The sequence below is a fragment of the Carassius carassius genome, chromosome 1 (assembly GCF_963082965.1).
Source record: "Carassius carassius chromosome 1, fCarCar2.1, whole genome shotgun sequence".
NCBI classification, from domain to species: Eukaryota; Metazoa; Chordata; class Actinopteri; order Cypriniformes; family Cyprinidae; genus Carassius; species Carassius carassius.
Window position 1 is genome coordinate 4,395,784 of NC_081755.1, and position 17,814 is coordinate 4,413,597.

General features: G+C 38.5%; 3 protein-coding genes across 4 annotated transcripts; 2 read left to right on the forward strand and 1 right to left on the reverse strand.

Moving 5' to 3' along the window:
* Window positions 1–3,613: 3,613 nt before the first annotated feature.
* LOC132103187 (uncharacterized) lies at window positions 3,614–5,297 on the forward strand. Its single transcript, XM_059508118.1, has 3 exons — window positions 3,614–3,791; window positions 4,241–4,416; window positions 4,602–5,297. The coding sequence occupies exons 1-3, from the start codon at window positions 3,629–3,631 to the stop codon at window positions 5,136–5,138; spliced, it is 876 nt and encodes a 291-aa protein (XP_059364101.1). The 5' UTR covers window positions 3,614–3,628; the 3' UTR covers window positions 5,139–5,297.
* A 17-nt stretch (window positions 5,298–5,314) lies between these two features.
* LOC132103254 (uncharacterized) lies at window positions 5,315–6,893 on the reverse strand. Its single transcript, XM_059508241.1, has 2 exons — window positions 6,649–6,893; window positions 5,315–6,279 (listed from the first exon to the last, which is right to left on the reverse strand). The coding sequence occupies exons 1-2, from the start codon at window positions 6,727–6,729 to the stop codon at window positions 5,473–5,475; spliced, it is 888 nt and encodes a 295-aa protein (XP_059364224.1). The 5' UTR covers window positions 6,730–6,893; the 3' UTR covers window positions 5,315–5,472.
* Window positions 6,894–14,554: 7,661 nt separating this feature from the next.
* Window positions 14,555–17,494, forward strand: LOC132103321 (serine/threonine-protein kinase pim-2-like). 2 transcript variants are annotated; one of them, XM_059508458.1, is made up of 8 exons: window positions 14,555–15,138; window positions 15,445–15,657; window positions 15,918–16,012; window positions 16,152–16,202; window positions 16,283–16,664; window positions 16,742–16,921; window positions 17,047–17,221; window positions 17,370–17,494. In XM_059508458.1, exons 1-7 carry the CDS (start codon window positions 14,931–14,933, stop codon window positions 17,145–17,147), a joined length of 1,230 nt encoding a protein of 409 aa, XP_059364441.1. In that variant the 5' UTR covers window positions 14,555–14,930; the 3' UTR covers window positions 17,148–17,221; window positions 17,370–17,494. The 2 variants fall into 2 exon arrangements, with proteins under 2 accessions (XP_059364441.1, XP_059364357.1); XM_059508374.1 differs by having other exon boundaries at window positions 17,345–17,466.
* The last annotated feature ends 320 nt before the right edge of the window (window positions 17,495–17,814 follow it).

Genomic DNA, 17,814 nt, shown 5'->3' on the forward strand with positions numbered 1-17,814 from the left:
TTAGATTAAGATTTTTCAATTTTCATTGACTTAACATGTAAATCGATTTCAGTGTTAAGTCAATGCAAAGACCGGTTACACGCGTCAAAAGGTCCTGCAGCACAAATGGGGCATAGAGAAAGTGCACAGTTGTATTTTCCTGTGTTTACTGGGTAAGTGTTTTAACTTATACAGTTACTGGTAACTGTAGAGATACTTAGCCCCAGCCATGTTAACCTTTGTGGCGCAAACACCCAAAATACTGCTTTGCCAGGAAACTGCATTATTGTTTTAAGTTGTTTGGTACATTTTGAGTAAGTTTAACCTTTTAGAAAAGACAAAGGTTCACTTAATCTACAAAATGTGTTTTTAAATGGTACTTAGATGTTCATCTTAAACAAGACAGAAGAGTTTAACTTGAAAGGCTTATAATTTAACGTTGACATATAGGCTAGTTTTTAATTATTTCATGGTAACATTAATTTATGTTCTTGCACTTTGCTGTTTCAGATGGACACTAAACTCACACTCTCTACATGTCATGTGGACTCAGCTCTTTCACTGTGGGCTCACGTTTGTGTGGTGTGTATTATTTACAGTTTTTGAGAAAGTAGTTTTTACAACTTGTGCGACCTACAAATTTGACTACCTGTTGTTGTTGTTTAAGTTTAATAGATTATTACATTTTAATAGAACTCACTTTCGCAGCAGCTCTGCGAAAACAGCTCTTTACTCATGTACCAAGCACAGCAATCAGTGATTTTTTTTGTCTGAGCTTAACCACTTAACTAGCTCTCTCTCAAGTACCCACACTGATGGTGTTATAGTTAATAGTTTTCAGAAACTCAACCTTCAGGTTGACAGAGATGTCATAGAGGAAATAATCATTGCTTTATGCACAGGGAATCCTATAAATAAAGCCATAGCTAAGGGTGGGATTTTGAGTTCTGCATATCAACATAAGCAGTAATATAAGACAAACTTTAATGTAATAAAACCAGTTGAATGTATTTTGGATGCCAAAGAGAACAAAAACTTTCAGTATGTCCCCATTCTTGAATCAATTTGAGTAACCTTCCTACTGGGTGTAATTTGTCTTTGACCTTCATCTACTACACTGTTGTGCAAAACAGACGATGTTAAGTGCTATGGCTATGACAAGGTTTTCGAACCATTTGTTAGAGATCTCAGGTCTTTGGAAGTTAATGGTATATTTGTTCCACAACTGGGCAGATAGCTTAAAGGTACAGTTCAGTCAGTTGCTGCAGACAATTTAGGAGCTCACGGAATATCAGGCTTGGTGAGAGTTTTACAGGACCCTATTTTTGTCATTTTTGTACTGCAACAGCCTCAGAATCTGCATTGAAAGAGGTGAGATCAGAAACTTTTATCCTCAGAATAAAAAAGAAACACACAGGACCCATGTCAAAGCAGTCTTAAAAGTTTCTGACCATAGACAAAGGCATCAAGAGGTGTTTACACAGAATAGACTGCTGCCCAAACATCATAATCTAGAGCATTATCCAAAACTAATAAAGTTGTTTGGGCCTCTTGTGGGTCTTTGGACCATGAGGTTTGAGGCAAAGCACATTTTCTTTAAAAGGGTAATTAAATGCACAAGTTGCTTTAAAAATGTGCCCCTCTCTCTGGCTGTGAAACATCAGTATATGATTGGGTACCACTTGTCATCTCCAAGTATTGATAAACCAATTCTGGATGTGTCAAATGCATCTCTTGTTCCTTTGCGAGTTGGCTCAATCATTGAAAAAAAAATTATCTATCTGAAATAAACTGATCTATCTGATATAAACCTTTCAAAAAATGTTTGGAGCAAGGGAATAAACTACAGGGTAGGTAAGGTAGTTGCCCATGGGTCTGAAGGTGGACTGCCTGAGTTTGGGAAATCCATCAAATATGCATTTTGCATCCAAGATTGTTTTCCGTTTTGAAACTGCTGTGTGGAAGGTATAGAGAGCACTATGGAGCCTATGAGCTTACTCCATCTCCAGCACAAGAACTTGCTCTTATTAAAATCTGTAAACTGGTTGATGAGTATCCATTGGCTGCCTATCTGGTTGGGTGTGCGCGGATGGTGACCTTGCAAAGATCCATCTGTGTTTAAAGTACGTAAGTTAATAAGTTGGACGCAATGATTGGATACATAACATGACATGAACATGAGGGCACACTCTTAAATTTGTCTATGTCAAGGTTATTATAGTTAATGAAAACTAACCAAATAATGATAACTAGGTGTGTGAAAAAATTATAGTTAACTGAAATGAAAATGGGTCCTCACAAAAAAAATGGTAATTGTAACTGCTTGCTTGCAAAACTAACAAAATTAAACTAAAATTATGAAGTAATGTCTTTAGTTTTCATCTTTGCTAATTGATTTTATAGGGCGTACATAAGACAAATATTTTTGGTGGAAATGAAATCTCTTCAAATTTCTTAGCTGTCCCCATTTTAGTCCATGCCTGCCGCCTGCCATCTTGACAAACGTATTATTGTTCTTTTTTTTTAACAGACAGTGCAGTAAGACCATGACAGCGATTCTCAAGAGTAAGCTTGGGGCCAGACAGCTGTCAGAGGGTGGTGTTTCCTTCTGGTCTATCTTCAACTGTAACTGACCTAGAGACTGAGATGAAGACTCAATGTAAAATAAAACAATCCTTTCGACTGCAATTTATGGATGCACTTTTTGGCAACGACTTCATGAACCTCACTTCTGTGGAAGAAGTACAAGACAAAAGGTACAGTCAATGTCATATACACATCCTGCAGACCTCTCGATGGAGATCACTGTGCTGACGTTGACTCACCAACCACTCACAATGATGACTCCTTATGTTCTTCTGATGATAGCACCATAATTCTCTCATCGTCCCAGTCCACCTCTTCAAGGTCTTCATGGCCAGATTTTCATATGATGCAGAGTTAACTCTTGAACAAGCCAACGCAGCTTTCAGAGAAAACGGGACCCTGCTCTTGAAAGACAAGCGACTTTCAAGAAAGATGGCCAGCTCTCTTTGATGTAATGGAGGCAAGTAAAAAAAACGTATCAGTTAAATTGTGTAATCTTGTGTGGTAGATTAAGGTTAGACTAACACTTGGCTCCACTTTACATGCAATGATGTGGCTTGCAGGCTTATTTTAATGCTTACAGAGGTTTATGTATTGTAGTATGTCTGATGTGAAACTGTGGTGGGCCTCCATAATTTACTACGTTCATGTTTGGAAATACTGCATTTGATCTACTCTTAAAAATGAAATTTCTATAAGGAAAAGAAGCATAAAAATATAAATATGGTATTTGACAAATAGAGAGGGATTATTGCAGCTAAAGGCGGGCGTACATGGTGCGATTTTTGCTGTCGTACGAGTTCGCATGCGATTTTTTTCAATCGTGTGGAAATCGTGTATGCTTGTATGCTCGCGGCTCGTATCATGTGCGAGGAATTACGAGCCGAGCAGAGTGCCTTACGAGCGCTTCCCGACCTCCCGATCATTTTTAAACATGTCTAAAAAGTTCGTGAGCTATCGGTTTGAATTCGTGCCATGTGTGCGGTTGAACGAGCCGATTTGTTGATTTATCTGAAGTTGACCAATCACGAACTAGGAAAACCACAGAAGAAGAAAGACGAAGATGGCAGCGCCACGGCGAATGTGGACTATTGACAAAGAAGATAAACTCGCTGAACTCTGGCAGGAACAGCGAGCACTGTATGATGTCTCTAGCAGCGTGTACCATGACAGGGTCGTCCGTGATGATATTTTACAGCAGATCGCCCAAGAGCTACATTTATCAGGTGAGATGTTACCTATTGTTAGCTACAGTTATGCTATGCTAGCTATAGTATTGCGACTGGGCTTTTTAATTCTCCCTCTCTCTCTCTCGCTCTCGCTCTCTCTCGCATATGTAGTTTACGGGGACTCTTCATAGACGTAACGGTTTTCTATACTGTACAAACTGTGTATTCTATCCCCATAACATACCTCTATCCATCACGGAAAAATGCATGTTTTAAATTTCAATTAAACACAGTTTAGTATTTTTTTAAGCCATTTGGTTTACGAGGGCACAGAAATTGTCCTCATAAACCATGTTTACGTTGTAATACCCATGTCATTATAAACATTTACATCATACCTTTCTCTCATATGTCAGTATAAAATCTGGTCACCCTACATACACAGAGACAGCATAGTTACACAGAATAATATAACATGGCTTTTTTTTCTGGTATTGTTCATACAGTACAAGATGTCCAAACAAGAATGGCAACGCTCAGGACACAATTTGGAAAACTTATAAAAGAAAAAGCAAGTGGTAGTGGCTTTAAACAGCCAACATCAAGGCAGAAGTGGATATTACAACATTTGCAGTTCCTGAAGCCATTTGTCTTGCAGAGAGCAAGTCAAAGTAGTTTGGAAGTAAGTAGATTTACTAGGGAGAGAGAAAACTGGGAGGGAAAAATAAATAGCAAGGGATAGAGATGTATAGATGATGTTTACAGGAGGACAGAGTAGGATAATTTAAGAAGATAGTGGGAACAAGAAAGGCAGTTGTCATTTTCCTGGTTTACATTTTAATTGTTTAATTGTTGCATCTTTTACAGCTTGAAGACGACACTAGTGCTCAAGGAGGAGCAGACAGTGATATGGAAAATGACACTAATCTGTCACCTGGTTTAGAGCAGAGTTCTTGTGACACACCTTGTGAAAAGGAACAACCTGCCTCTGGACCACCTGCCTTTGGAAATCCATCACGTCGGGCCAAGTACAGGCTTCAGAAAAATGACAACATTGAGCAACAAAAACTTGCAATACTCAATAAGGTTGCAGACCGAATTTCTAATAGAGAGGAAAAAGGGGAGTATTCCTTTGGGAAACAGGTGGGGGAGGAACTTGGCCGAATTAAAAACCCTGCCCTAGTACTGAGATTAAAAAGAGCTATAATGTCTCAGATTTATGATGCTCAAGAAAGTGAAATTTCTGTGCATCCTATGCAAACTCATCCAGGCTTCCCCATGTCTGGAAGTTACTTTTCTCCCCATCCTACATACATTCCTAATCCACCATCCGCAGCATCCTCCCGCACCCCCACGCCCCTTAATATCCCAGCCAAATTACACATTAATGCATCAGCTAGATGATACAGGGTGCAATCAGCTACAAGAGCTGTAGTTGTATATTTTTTTTGCCATTATTTTGGCTAGAATACTGTTCAAAAATGCTGTGGGCAACACAGAAAGAAACACAGAATGCTTAACTTTTGATTGATGTAATTTTATTTAGTTTTGATTTGATTTTTGTGGTTTGAATGATTGCAATTTGTGATCTTAAATATTTTACGTTTCACTTTTTCAAAATGTTCGACATCTTATAGAACATGTTGTTAATAAAAAAAATGCTGCTAATAACAAAAAAATAAAAAATAATAATGAAAACATAGACAATGAAGTGGTGTTTTTTTTTTTAGTTTATCCATTACACATACTGATCTTGCCATGGTACACAGCCAGATGGGGAGACAAAGTATTCTTTAAGATGGTCACGTTGCTCTTTGGCAGATATTGTTGGATTTTCCCCTCCTCCCATGTTAACTGACTGCAGGCTTCTCTCTTGTCTCCATGTCCCATCGTGGAGCTGATGGTTCTCATCCTCCCAGTCAGTGTGTACAGGTGGAAGGTAGGCATCTGATTGCTTGTGACGTAAGAAATTGTGAAGGCACAGTGCAGCCAAAGTGACAGTAACTGCTTTGTCAGGATTAAGGCAGATGGTTGTGCGGAACACCCTGAGGCGGTTTGCTAGAATTCCAAAAGCATTTTCCACAACACGTCTTGCACGGGATAGCCTATAGTTGAAAATGCGTTGTTCAGGCTGTAGTCGTCTGTGAGGGTAAGGCTTCAGCAGGTCATTTCTCAGTGGGTAAGCTTCATCTCCCACAAAACAATATGGCATGATGATGTGGGTGTTTGGTAGAGCCTCAGCAGGAGGAAGGTTTAATTTTCTGTCATCCAAGGCAGCTCGCAAATCAGACTGTGCAAATAAACCTGCGTCTGAAACTCTGCCTTGAACTCTTACATTTGTGTAGATAAATCTGTAATTGGCATCCACTACAGCCATTAACAGAATAGAAAACCTGGACTTGTAGTTGTAGAATGTGCTGCCGCTATTGGCTGGGGGTTGAATGAAGATATGTTTCCCATCTATTGCCCCAAGGCAATGAGGAAATTGCCACTTCATGTCAAACTGTTCAGCAATTTTCCGCCACTGTTCTTCAGAAGTTGGTGTCTGTAAACACAATACCACATTAAGAATGCACAGCTAAATTGAAATGCTGCTTGAAAATCAGTATGATCCCCTAGAACATGAACTAACAGTGAACCAAACATTTTTAAAGTGTTAACATTTTTTGTGTGTTAGATCATAGTGCATAAATGTTGACAAATACAACTCTGGATTTTAATGTCTCAGTAAATGTTAAAACTAATATTACCAAAATTAATATATGTTAGGTTAAAGTGTTTTTCATTGTTAGTTCATGTTAACTAATATTGTTAACTAATTTTATGTACTGTATGGTAACTTTTATGTAAAGTGTTACCCTTAAAGGAAGTGTAACAGTGTAATGGAAAGTATTTTTGGCATATGATTGCAAACCTTCAAATAATCCTCCTTCAAAGTGTGGTGTAGGACTTCACAAGTTTCTTCCACAATTTTGCCAATGGTTGTGCTTCCCATGCGAAACTGAAAGCCAAGTGACTTAAAAGACTCACCTACAATAAATAAACATGAGTAAAGAACATTTGTCTTTATATGGGCGAAGCAATGCTAATACATTTATACAGCACATTTCTTTCACAGGATGATAAAGTCAATTTTAGTCTCTCTCTCATAAATAAATAAATAAATGGCCAGAAACCTTAATGTCACTGACAGTCTCTCTTTGGCACTGATGCTCCTTCTCATGACTGTGTCTGTTTTGGTGATCAAAGGCTCAACCATGGCCAGTAACTCATAAAACTCATCTACAGTTACCCGTAACATCTCCCTGAAGCCTGTCACGTCATTCATGTGTAGAATAATTTCATCAATTACACATATTGTATTTTATGTAAGTGTATTTACAATGCATTTCTACTGTACTGATGTAAGCATATAGCAAAAGGCCTGAAGGCAGTTTTTTTTGCATCATGTTGACTCTGCATCACTGTTCTCCCAAAATACAATATGTATTCCATTTATCAAACATTTAGCCTGTAAAAATTATAATACCTAGACTATCCAGCAATAACATTAGTTTAAAAAAATATAAAAACACGTTACTTTATGCACAAACTTGCGTGACACGCTATGGTTATATACTTTAACATATCTTCCACGAACACATCAAGGCATGCGCTCACAGAATCACTTACCTCAAGCTGTTTTTGAAGAATAGAAAGTCCATTCTTTTCTCTGCTCCTCAGCCAAACTCTTTGCCATGCCCTACTTTTTCTTTTCTTTTTTATTCTTTCGCTAGCCATTGCTGCCACAAAAAAAGCAATCTCTTCCTCAGACTCCATGTTTTTGGCGCGGAACTTTGTGCGATTGCTTCGGAAATCGGCAGGTCGTAAAATCGTGTCGTATATCATCTCGTCTGTACGATTTTCAGATAAATTCACTCGTGACGTGTGCGTGGACATACGATCTTCCGACCATCCGAATTCGCACCGTGTACGCCCGCCTTAAGAAATAATGACATAATAACTTTACATTTGTTTCATTGAATTCAGTTGAACCACATTTAAATGAGATTTCTTACCAACCTCAGTTTTAGATCTAACTAATATCTTGTATGCATGTCCCTGTGCTAATGTTTCAGATAAATGCAGAGTTTAAACGGATCACCACCATGCATCTACAGCAATGGTTTTCAACCTGTGGGCCGTGGCCCCTAGTGGGTCGCGGTGGTATTGCAGGTGGGCCGCCAATTACTATTAAAATAAATTATAATATTGTTAATATATGTACAAATGTCTAAGTCATAACATAATAACATCACGTCATATATATAATTAAATAACAAAAAATAAATATTAAACTGTAACTATGCTTCCACTATCCGAGCTCCCTGATTTGTTTAAGAATAAACCGCCAATTTATCTTAGATATTTTTGCTGCAAATGGTACAAAACAACAAATTCAAACATGCATAAATGGCTGTCATCAACAGGGTCGCTCAAAAGAACAAATGCAGAATTTTCTCCATCTACAAGTAAGCCTGACTCTGAAAAAACTCAAAATAAATCTAAAAGAAAATACAGCAGTGACAATCTAGCGCTAGGCTTCACATGTGTGGAAGCGGAGAACAAGCAGCTACCACTCTGCGTTGTTTGCTCATAACTCTTATCAAATGAAGCTCTGAAACCGAGCAAACTAAGACGGCACTTGGAGACTAAACACAGTGAATATGTGTCCAAGCCTATTGAGTTTTTTGAGAACAAACTGAAAGAGTACGAAAGCAGGAAAAAAACTATTGAAACTGCGTTCTCTGGCAACGACAACAGTAAAGCCGTGGAGGCATCTTATCGTGTAGCAAAGCTCATCGCAAAGGCTGGAAAACCGCACACAATCGGTGAAAAATTTATTTTACCTGCCGCGAAAGAAATGGTGGGCGTGATGTGCGGAGAAAAGGCCCGCAAGCAGTTAAATCTGATTTCACTCTCAGATAATACAGTTAAGAGAAAAATAAATAAAATGGCTGATGACATAACTCAGAAGTTGGTTAAAAACATTAGAGAGAGTCCCTTTTATGCCCTACAGTTGGATGAATCGACAGATATAGCAAACCTTTCCAACCTCATTGCTTATGTATGCTATGTACATAACGGAGAATTACAAGAGGATTTCCTTTTCTGTAAATCGCTGCCGACTCAATCAACTGCCGATGCCATATTTGATCTTTTGAATGCATTTATTGTTTCAAATGGAATAGATTGGTCTAAATGCGTGGGTCTGAGTACAGACGGAGCAAGAGCGATGGTGGGGCGTAACAGAGTCGTTGCGCGCGTGAGATCAGTTGCACCGCTCATAAGCTCTGTCCACTGCAGTTTACATCGCGAAGCACTAGCTACCAAGAAGATGCCCACAGATCTCAGATGTGTCTTGGATGAAGCTGTTAAAATAGTCAATTTCATAAAGACTAGGCCCCTTCAGACACGTTTGTTTCGACTTCTTTGTGAAGAAATGGGAAGTGATCATGTTCAGCTTCTTTTACACACTGAGGTACGATGGCTTTCACGAGGCAGGGTGCTTACTGGTCTCTTCGAATTACGCAACGAAGCACGGATTTTTTTATCCGATTCAAAATTTTCAATTTCGGACCACCTCAGTGATTTTGAGTGGCTTGCAAAATTATCCTACCTCTCTGATATTTTCAATCACCTAAATGGAGTGAACTTGAGTCTTCAAGGCAAATCAGTGACAGCGTTTCAAGTCCAAAATAAAATCGAAGCCACAATAAAGAAACTGGACATATGGATAGGGCGAATTTGCAAATCAAACTACGAATCCTTTGAGAATTTGTCACATTTTTTGACAGAAGAAGCGATGAGCCTACCAGCCTCGGTTACAAAGCTGATTGAAGAGCATCTCCAAGGTCTGAAGAGTCAGTTGCGCGACTACTTCCCATCTCCAGATGTTAATGTTACCTGGATTGAAAATCTGTTTGTAAACTTGTGTGATGACGCCGTCGCAAGTTTATGTGCAAAGGAGCAGGAAAGTCTTATTGACTTATCTTGTGACAGTGCTTTAAAATTAACGTTTACTCAAAAGTCTTTGACTGATTTTTGGATTCATACTCTCTCTGAGTATCCTGATCTTTCCGACAAAGCTCTGAGGTTTCTGATGCCATTTCCAACAACATATTTATGCGAAGCTGGATTTTCTGCATTGGTGGCACTCAAGACAAAATACCGGAATAAACTTAACGTCGAGTCTGATCTCCACTTGCAGCTTTCTTCACTTCAGCCCGACATACAGCCCTTAATAAATGCTAAACAACACCAACCTTCGCATTAGGTGGGTGAAAAAGATTGTATGAGGCCAGAAGTTTTTTTTTTATTATTCATTTATTTTCTTACATGTTACCCATTTATCTAAGTTTGTTTCATTGCTGTTGTTTTCAGATTATTCACACAATGCACGCCAGTTTTTTTTCTCTATCTGCTCTCAATTTGCGCTTGTCTCCATGGTGACGGTAAGAATTCTAACTATTTCACTTTTAGTTGCATTTTTTCCCATGTTGGGATTAGGTTGGCAGAGGTGGGTAGAGTAGGCAAAACCTGTATTCAAGTAAATCTGGTCGTCAAAATAATTATTTGAGTTAAACTTAATATATACTCCTGCATCAAGTCTAAGCCGTAGCCATGCATTTATACTTGTGTGTTGGTTTCGGCGTTGTTCTGCAATTACACCACCAAACTTCTAGTTGGTGGTAGTGCTAAAGCTACTGTAATTTATTATTAGGAAAAAAAATCAAACAAACCTATGTATTATGTCCATTGGTAGTCAATTGATGATGAAATGTATTTACCTTTGCATTCAAATAAAACAACTATCTGTAATTTGGAACAGCTTTCTGTTAAAATGCAGTCATATGCTTTGTATTATTATCTTAGCATGACATTGAGGCTGGTTGGGAATGTGTCATCAAAGAATTCTGCATCTACCTAAACGAGGATCCTGATCATCTGGAAAATGTATTTTTTGCCCTCCTAGGGTTAATTTTACTTAGAATGTGACGTCAAGTGAAAACTATGAATATGCTTCTCTTGTTGGTTGCTATACAACCACAGAATTAGCTGTAATTTTGCTGTAAGTTGAACTTGCACATCTTAAAAAAACATCTACATAAAAATAAATGGATGGACAGAACCGCAGAAGTTGAATAGTAGAATATACTTTGTAATCTAAATGTAAAAATTTAGACTACAAACATGTTTTATCTGCTTTAACAAAACAATACAAGTTAACTTGCCCTTTAACTTAAAATACTGTAAATAAAAATAGACGTCTATTCCCTTAAATCCCTTTGCTAGGGTAGCAAGCAAAATTTTAAATATTGGTAAAAAAAAAAGTGATGCATTTGTACTGCATTTTGATACACTTAGGGGGCTTTCACACCTTCCAAACAGACGAAATTTGGTCCGACAAAAAGAGTCAACTAACCGTATGTATCAAAACATGAACTTTGGTTCATTCAGGTGTGAAAGCCCCCTTTAGTGTGTTCGCTAGAGTTTGGGTACTGGTCATCTGGAATTCTGCATCAGTACCCAAACGGTACATTTTAAGATACTTAACTGTCCCTGTAATAACAAATGTACTGTATTTTCAGTTAACCAAAGAAAACACTAGTGTGTCTGCTGATTCATCATGCAAAAGCACATATGCCAGAGGGATTTGGATCTTTATACACAAATCCAGCGAAACACGGAAGTAAAGCAGTAACCTGCTTCGCGATTTTTCTGTGCATGAGAAAATGGATGTGTGGCGTGAGAGCGTGTGAAAAGCGTCAATTCCATGTCTCACATTTTATTGCATTTGTATTAGTTGTTTGAAGAGTAAAAAAAAATATGTGGGTCTTAACGCAATTACAGTCGGCAAGTCGGTCGGACTAAAAGGGGAAAAAAATTATTAATTGGGTCGGTCGGGTTATTGGGAAACAAGAATATTTTTAAGGATGGCCTAATAGTTATTTGAAACTTGTGAAGCTTGTGAACATATTAGCAACACAGCTAGTAATGACAGCGTTCGGTTTTATTGTTGTCATCAATTAATACACTTCTTAATTACATAACATATTTTTACATTATTACATTATGTTGTCAATAAATTACCTTTATCAGTAAGTTTTGGCCACTGCCTGACATCATCTACCAAATGTTCCCTTTCACCAGACATTTTCTTTAATGAGCAGGATCCGCTTTCATTGAAATGTCATTAGAGGGCACCGGCAAGTGTCACACCGTCACACTTCGCAGGCACACAGTAATGGCGGCAGGCAAGATGGCAGCGCCCAAAGAATTTGCGGCGGATTTGGGTATAACTAGGTGTGTAACAAAACTGTCCCGAGACGAGACACAAAATTGGGTTCACGAGATGGAGACGAGATATTGACAGTGCTTTCAAGAGATCTTCAATGCTGAATTATATGAAGATTTTGAGCATTAATTTATTTCCTGCAATTGACTGTAAAACATTTTTATGTATGTAAAGAGTAAAACAAAATTCTGTATTTTTAAGCACAAAAGTAATGCTGAAAATAACTTTGTGGTAGTTTAAAAATGCTCTATGTAGGTCTGAGTTTAAATAATTGTGTCCTTTCTTTTCACCAGGAAAAGACTGAGACCCATTTCTTCAGTGCCATAGAGATGACGACAGTGGGGATCTGTGTTGTGAAAGACACTGCCAACAGCAAACCCTCTGACGTCGGAATAGTCTTCGAGGGTGTGGTGTGCACTTCGAGATCTTGAGAATGTAGCTCTTGCATCTGCAATGTTGTTTGGACTCTTTTATGCATTAAACATGCAGTACCCTACAAAGCTCCGCTACACTGAGGTAATTCAAAAGATTAATCATGGAGGTGGATGCAGGTGAACTGTCAGGAAAGGCTCAAAGCTTGAAAACTAAGCTTTGAAGAGAGGTCATTGTTCTTGGCTCTTGGTTGGATCAGGACACGACTGTTGGGATGCACATTTTTGTCTTTTAGCTACAGTATACGTTCCTTGTGTAAGTGGTGTTGCAGCCTGGTTTTGTTATTACCAATCCAGTGATATTCAAGTTGTATAGTTTTGATTACGGTACAGTACCAGACACATTGGAATTTAAACGTTCCATTTTATTTTGTTAATATTTAATACATTTTCAAAAACCTTGAGCTTCCCACAGGACATTTCATGTGTATTTGTTTTTATTGATGCATACAGTATGCATTTTGGAAAAGCTTTAGCATATTTGGCCAAACTAAGCTACATCTGGAAAGAAGTGCATTATTCTTTGTTTGATTAGCCCATGACTGTTGTTATACTTTTTTGGGGGCTCTTAGATACAGTACACAGAACACCCAAGTTTTACAGTTTTGATTACTGTCCAGTACTAGGCACATTTTACTAATCAACGTGTTAATATATATTTACATTTATTCATTTAGCTGATGTTTTTATCCTAAGCGACTTACAATTGCTTATATATGTCAGAGGTCGCACGCCTCTGGAGCAACTAGGGGTTAAGTGTCTTGCTCAGGGACACACTGGTGTCTCACAGTGGATTCAAACCCGGGTCTCTTACACCAAAGGCATGTGTCTTATCCACTGCGCCAACACCACCCCATATATATCTTACATTGTTAACAAATCTTGACATCCCCATGGCACATTATGGTGAACTTTTAATTTTGGAAATTCAGTGCCATTTTTTTCTAGCCACACCTGTGCAGTACATTCATTTGTTGAATAAAATTTCAGAATTGAACAGGCTTATAGTTTTTAATGAAATTTTTTTTACAATAGTAAAGTGAAATGTCAACAACAATACATTTGATAATTGTTTATTTCTTAACTAATTTCTTTGTGAAGTCCAAGAAATGTGGAAATCAATGGACTGGAAAAAAAAGCTCCTTTAAGACATTTCACTTTTCATCCAAGAGGCTTCTTCAGTTGTGATTGAATGGTAGTTGTTCAGTCAGAACTAAATAAGCCTCTCATATGAGAAACAAAACCCCTTCAAGAAACCTTAACCAGTCCAGTTGCCCTTGATTTCCACTTTCCTTGGTTAACTGTAATTTAGTTTATGAATACATAGATTTAGAACATAGAAATTACAATTGAACTTTATGTAAAAATAATCTTTACATTAATTACATTCCATTAACCTTATATCAAAATAAAGTACCTGTGTTGATTGAACATGAATAGTCTGTGTTGTTTAAACGTGAATAATCTGTTGATGGAACACAATTCTGTAAGTGGCTACCAAAGTAAACAACGTGTGTGCAACCAATGTCCACTGTTCAATTTAGTAAATCCAATGAATTATTTTTTTCAGTGTGATATTGTTTTGCATAATTTGTATTCTGTGTCTCTGTGTTGTATGATTTTAAACTTTTACAATCAATTTATGAATGAATTTATTTTTCACTTTTTCATATTATTCTGCATTATTATACATAATCTCAATAAAATGTATCTTTAAAAATTCAATAAAATTCTAATTTGTAATATAATCTGTTTTAGGGTGAGTTTGTAACATATGTCCAGGAGCAACAGATAAAAAATCATCCTACATGTTTATTGTACAATGGGAGGACAGTCTGATGATGTTATTGGCACTGTAAATAGCCTAAACCATTGCCTAATAAGAATCTTAGGCAAAGTTACTTTACAGTCACAGGAGTGAAGCAGTAATCTGCGGTAGGATTTATCGATGAGGAAGTATATAGATCGATAGATATAGCTCACATTTTTTCGCTACGTAGGAAAATCTGAAGAGGTAGAACACATCGACAGAACACCGGCAGGCGAGAATCTAACGTGAACTGGTCCGAGTGTATTTTGCTATTGGGGAACATTCTGGCTTTCAATAAACAGGCATATGTTTAGGACGTTTGAGTTATCAGATTTTTACTTTGTTAAAAATGAAACTAAGGTTTTTAAAAAATGCGCACGAGACTCGCGCTCTGCTGTGTTCTATTTCGGAACGTTCGTGCATTGTGACATCACTCAGCAGTCCCTTATAACCGCGCGCTCGCAGACTGTCTTCACAGTCAGAGACAGTGAGAATCTGAGCGAGTTTGAGTGCTAGAGAAGATCTACATACGAAAGTCTGCAGACACAACACACACAGTGTACAGACTAAAGTCTACTAAACACTCGAGAGTTTGTCCACTCACTCTCAGCGTCACGATGTGTCCAGCATCTGAGTCCGTGTCTAATGAGACAGAAGCGGCTGCGTGGCTGGATAACATCAGCTTCTGCAGCGGCTTCTGTCAGTGGATCGACGAAGAGTTGATCGATTCACTGCCAGCTGACTCCCAGCAGCCTGTCGAGTCAACAAGGGCTTCAGAAGCAGAAGCAGTGAGTGCACAGCCTTCTGCTGAGAAAAGCCCGACAGGTCAGATTATTCAAAAATAAACCCTTTCATCTCATTATAATATAACACACACTTTATAATCAGCAAATACTTAAATAATATTTATTTTCGTGACAAATATTGTAATAAAAAATTAGCCTCACAGTTTTTATTAATGGTTTTTGTAAGAGGTCATTCACACAAAAAGATTTTAGAAATCCACTGCACTACTTTTTCATTGTTTTCTAAGTAAACATGCGCTACACATACATCTTTAATAATCATTGATGTTTAATTTGTGGTCAGACATGTTTCTAATATGTTTTTTGTTGTTTTTCTTCAATGAAGAGATTCGTACTGGAGGCAGCAGGAGGAGCAGAATCCATGCGTTCTTCAAGAGAGCCTGGAAGGCCGTGAAGAAGCCGTTCCTCCGCTGCAGAAGGACACGAGTGGAGTCTGATCCCGAACCGGCGTCTGTCCCGGGACCCTCTGAGCTCCAGAACGGGCCTGACACCGAGCCCACATCTGCTCCAGATCTCCCCGACTGGAGACCAACTACCAGTGAGTCTGCTGTCAGATGCACACTTACTTTATCAGTTTTGAAGTGTTCTTGCTTTGTCATCCTAGTGTCACCTACTTTAACACAGTTATAAACCTTTGCTTGTTTAACAAATATTAATAACACATTTCATTTTTTTAAGAAATATTTGTCACATCGATTATATTCCGTCTGTTTTTGATACAGACAGCAGTACTATTATATCAAACATGTAATGTTATATAAGATAACTAAACATATTCAACAACCTCGTGTTTTTCAGAGTCTTTGCACAAATTGTACACAATGCAAGATTTGATAGGAACAGGAAGCTTCGGCAAGGTGTATAAGGCAATCCGAAAATCAGACGGCCGAGAGGTAACACGCTTTTACTGAACATTTGTCTCCTTGTGTAGAGATCCATGTCCACTTGATCTAAACATGTGTTTAAAATAAAAGACAGATTGGAGAATGTAAGAAATATTAATAATATATGTGTTTTTGTCTCTCTTTGCAGGTTGCCATCAAAACAACGCGGAAATGGAACAACTGCTATTCTCTTCAAATAGTGAGTTGGCAAAGAGTAAAGAACACATGTTTAGTTGTTGAAAGCTCTCTAACGGTTGGTGGTCTTGTGCTGTTCTCTAGCCTGGTTGTTCCAGACGTCTGGCTACAGAAGTGGGGCTGATGCTGATGTTGAGACGTCCTCCAGTGTGTCCCTACATCATAGAAATGTACGAGTGGTTCGATCGACCCCTGGTCTTCTCACTCGTTCTGGAGTTCCCTCAACCCTGCGTGACCTTGCGAGAGTTCATCATGGATTCGTCAGGACTGAGTGAAGCGGTCGCACGTGGCTTCATGCGTCAGTTAGTCCTGGCGGTGCAGCACTGCATAAACCACCGCGTGTTTCATAATGACGTCCATGCTGACAACGTCCTGGTGAACACCGACACTCTGGAGCTGAAGCTGATTGACTTCGGCTCCGGTCACCTGCTTGACAGCACTGGATATGACAGCGTCAAATATATAGGTGAGCTGCCTTTTGTATTGCATTGTGATTTATTTTGTTTTGTGAAAAATATTAATCGTATGATGTCTTTCTTACAGGAGCATTCCTGTTCTGCCCACCAGAGGTCTTCTCCAAACCCAAATACTACGCCGTCCCAACAAACGTCTGGACTCTAGGTGTGACGCTGTACATGATGGTCAACATAAAGCTGCCTTTTTCAAGTGTCAAGCAAATATTGAAAGCCTGTCCTTTCCCTTGGAAAGCTGACCTATCCAGCGGTGAGAAAACTGATAAAAATTTACCTCTCACTCTAGCTTTTATCAGATATTTGAGAAGGTGTTTTCACACCACACGCTCTGGTGTGTTACGTGCTCTTGACTAACCGTCTCTCTTCTCCAAACAGCATGCAGTGATCTGATCCACCAGTGTCTGGAGCGCAGTCCAGCGAAGCGGCCCACGTTAGAGCAGATCTTACAGCACCAATGGTTTGAAAGTCAGCTCTAGGATGAAGGCAGGCGTGGGATCCTTCTGTCCTCTGGGTCAGACGAAGAGAAGATCTGCAGTTATTCTCATTAGAGGTCAAGTACTGTTGTATTTTTCATTTCTGAATTATGATCAGAAAACGAAGCAGCTATTGAACAGTACTGAACTGACTGGAGGATATGTTAATGTTCTGGTCCTTTTCTAAATAACATGATCAGATGATGAAACAGAGACTAGATGAAGTGAGGATCAATAATACTGTTCCTCAGAGGACACACAACATCCAGTCGGCTGAAGAACCCTGGACTAGACAGAAAACACAACTCAGAGACAGAAACAATGTCTCATTCTCTCGAGAACATGAACCATAGACCTCTAAAGGACCAATGTGCGATGTTTGAAATGCAAACACGTTTTCCAGTCTCGGTCTACGCCTGAAATTATTTACCGTGACTGATTCTGAATTGGTCATGATTTCTGATTTCACATGAATGCAGTGCTTCCAGGTGTTTTTAATGATAGACTTAACCAGCGCTGCAGCTCTAATGATCGGTTCAGCTTTATAATATATAATGCATAATAATTCATTATTATAGTTTATTATTAAAAATTGCAAATAAAATTTGTTAAATTAAAGTTATTTCTATGTTGTTGTTGTTGTTGTTTTTTGGAAGAAACAAAAGTAGGT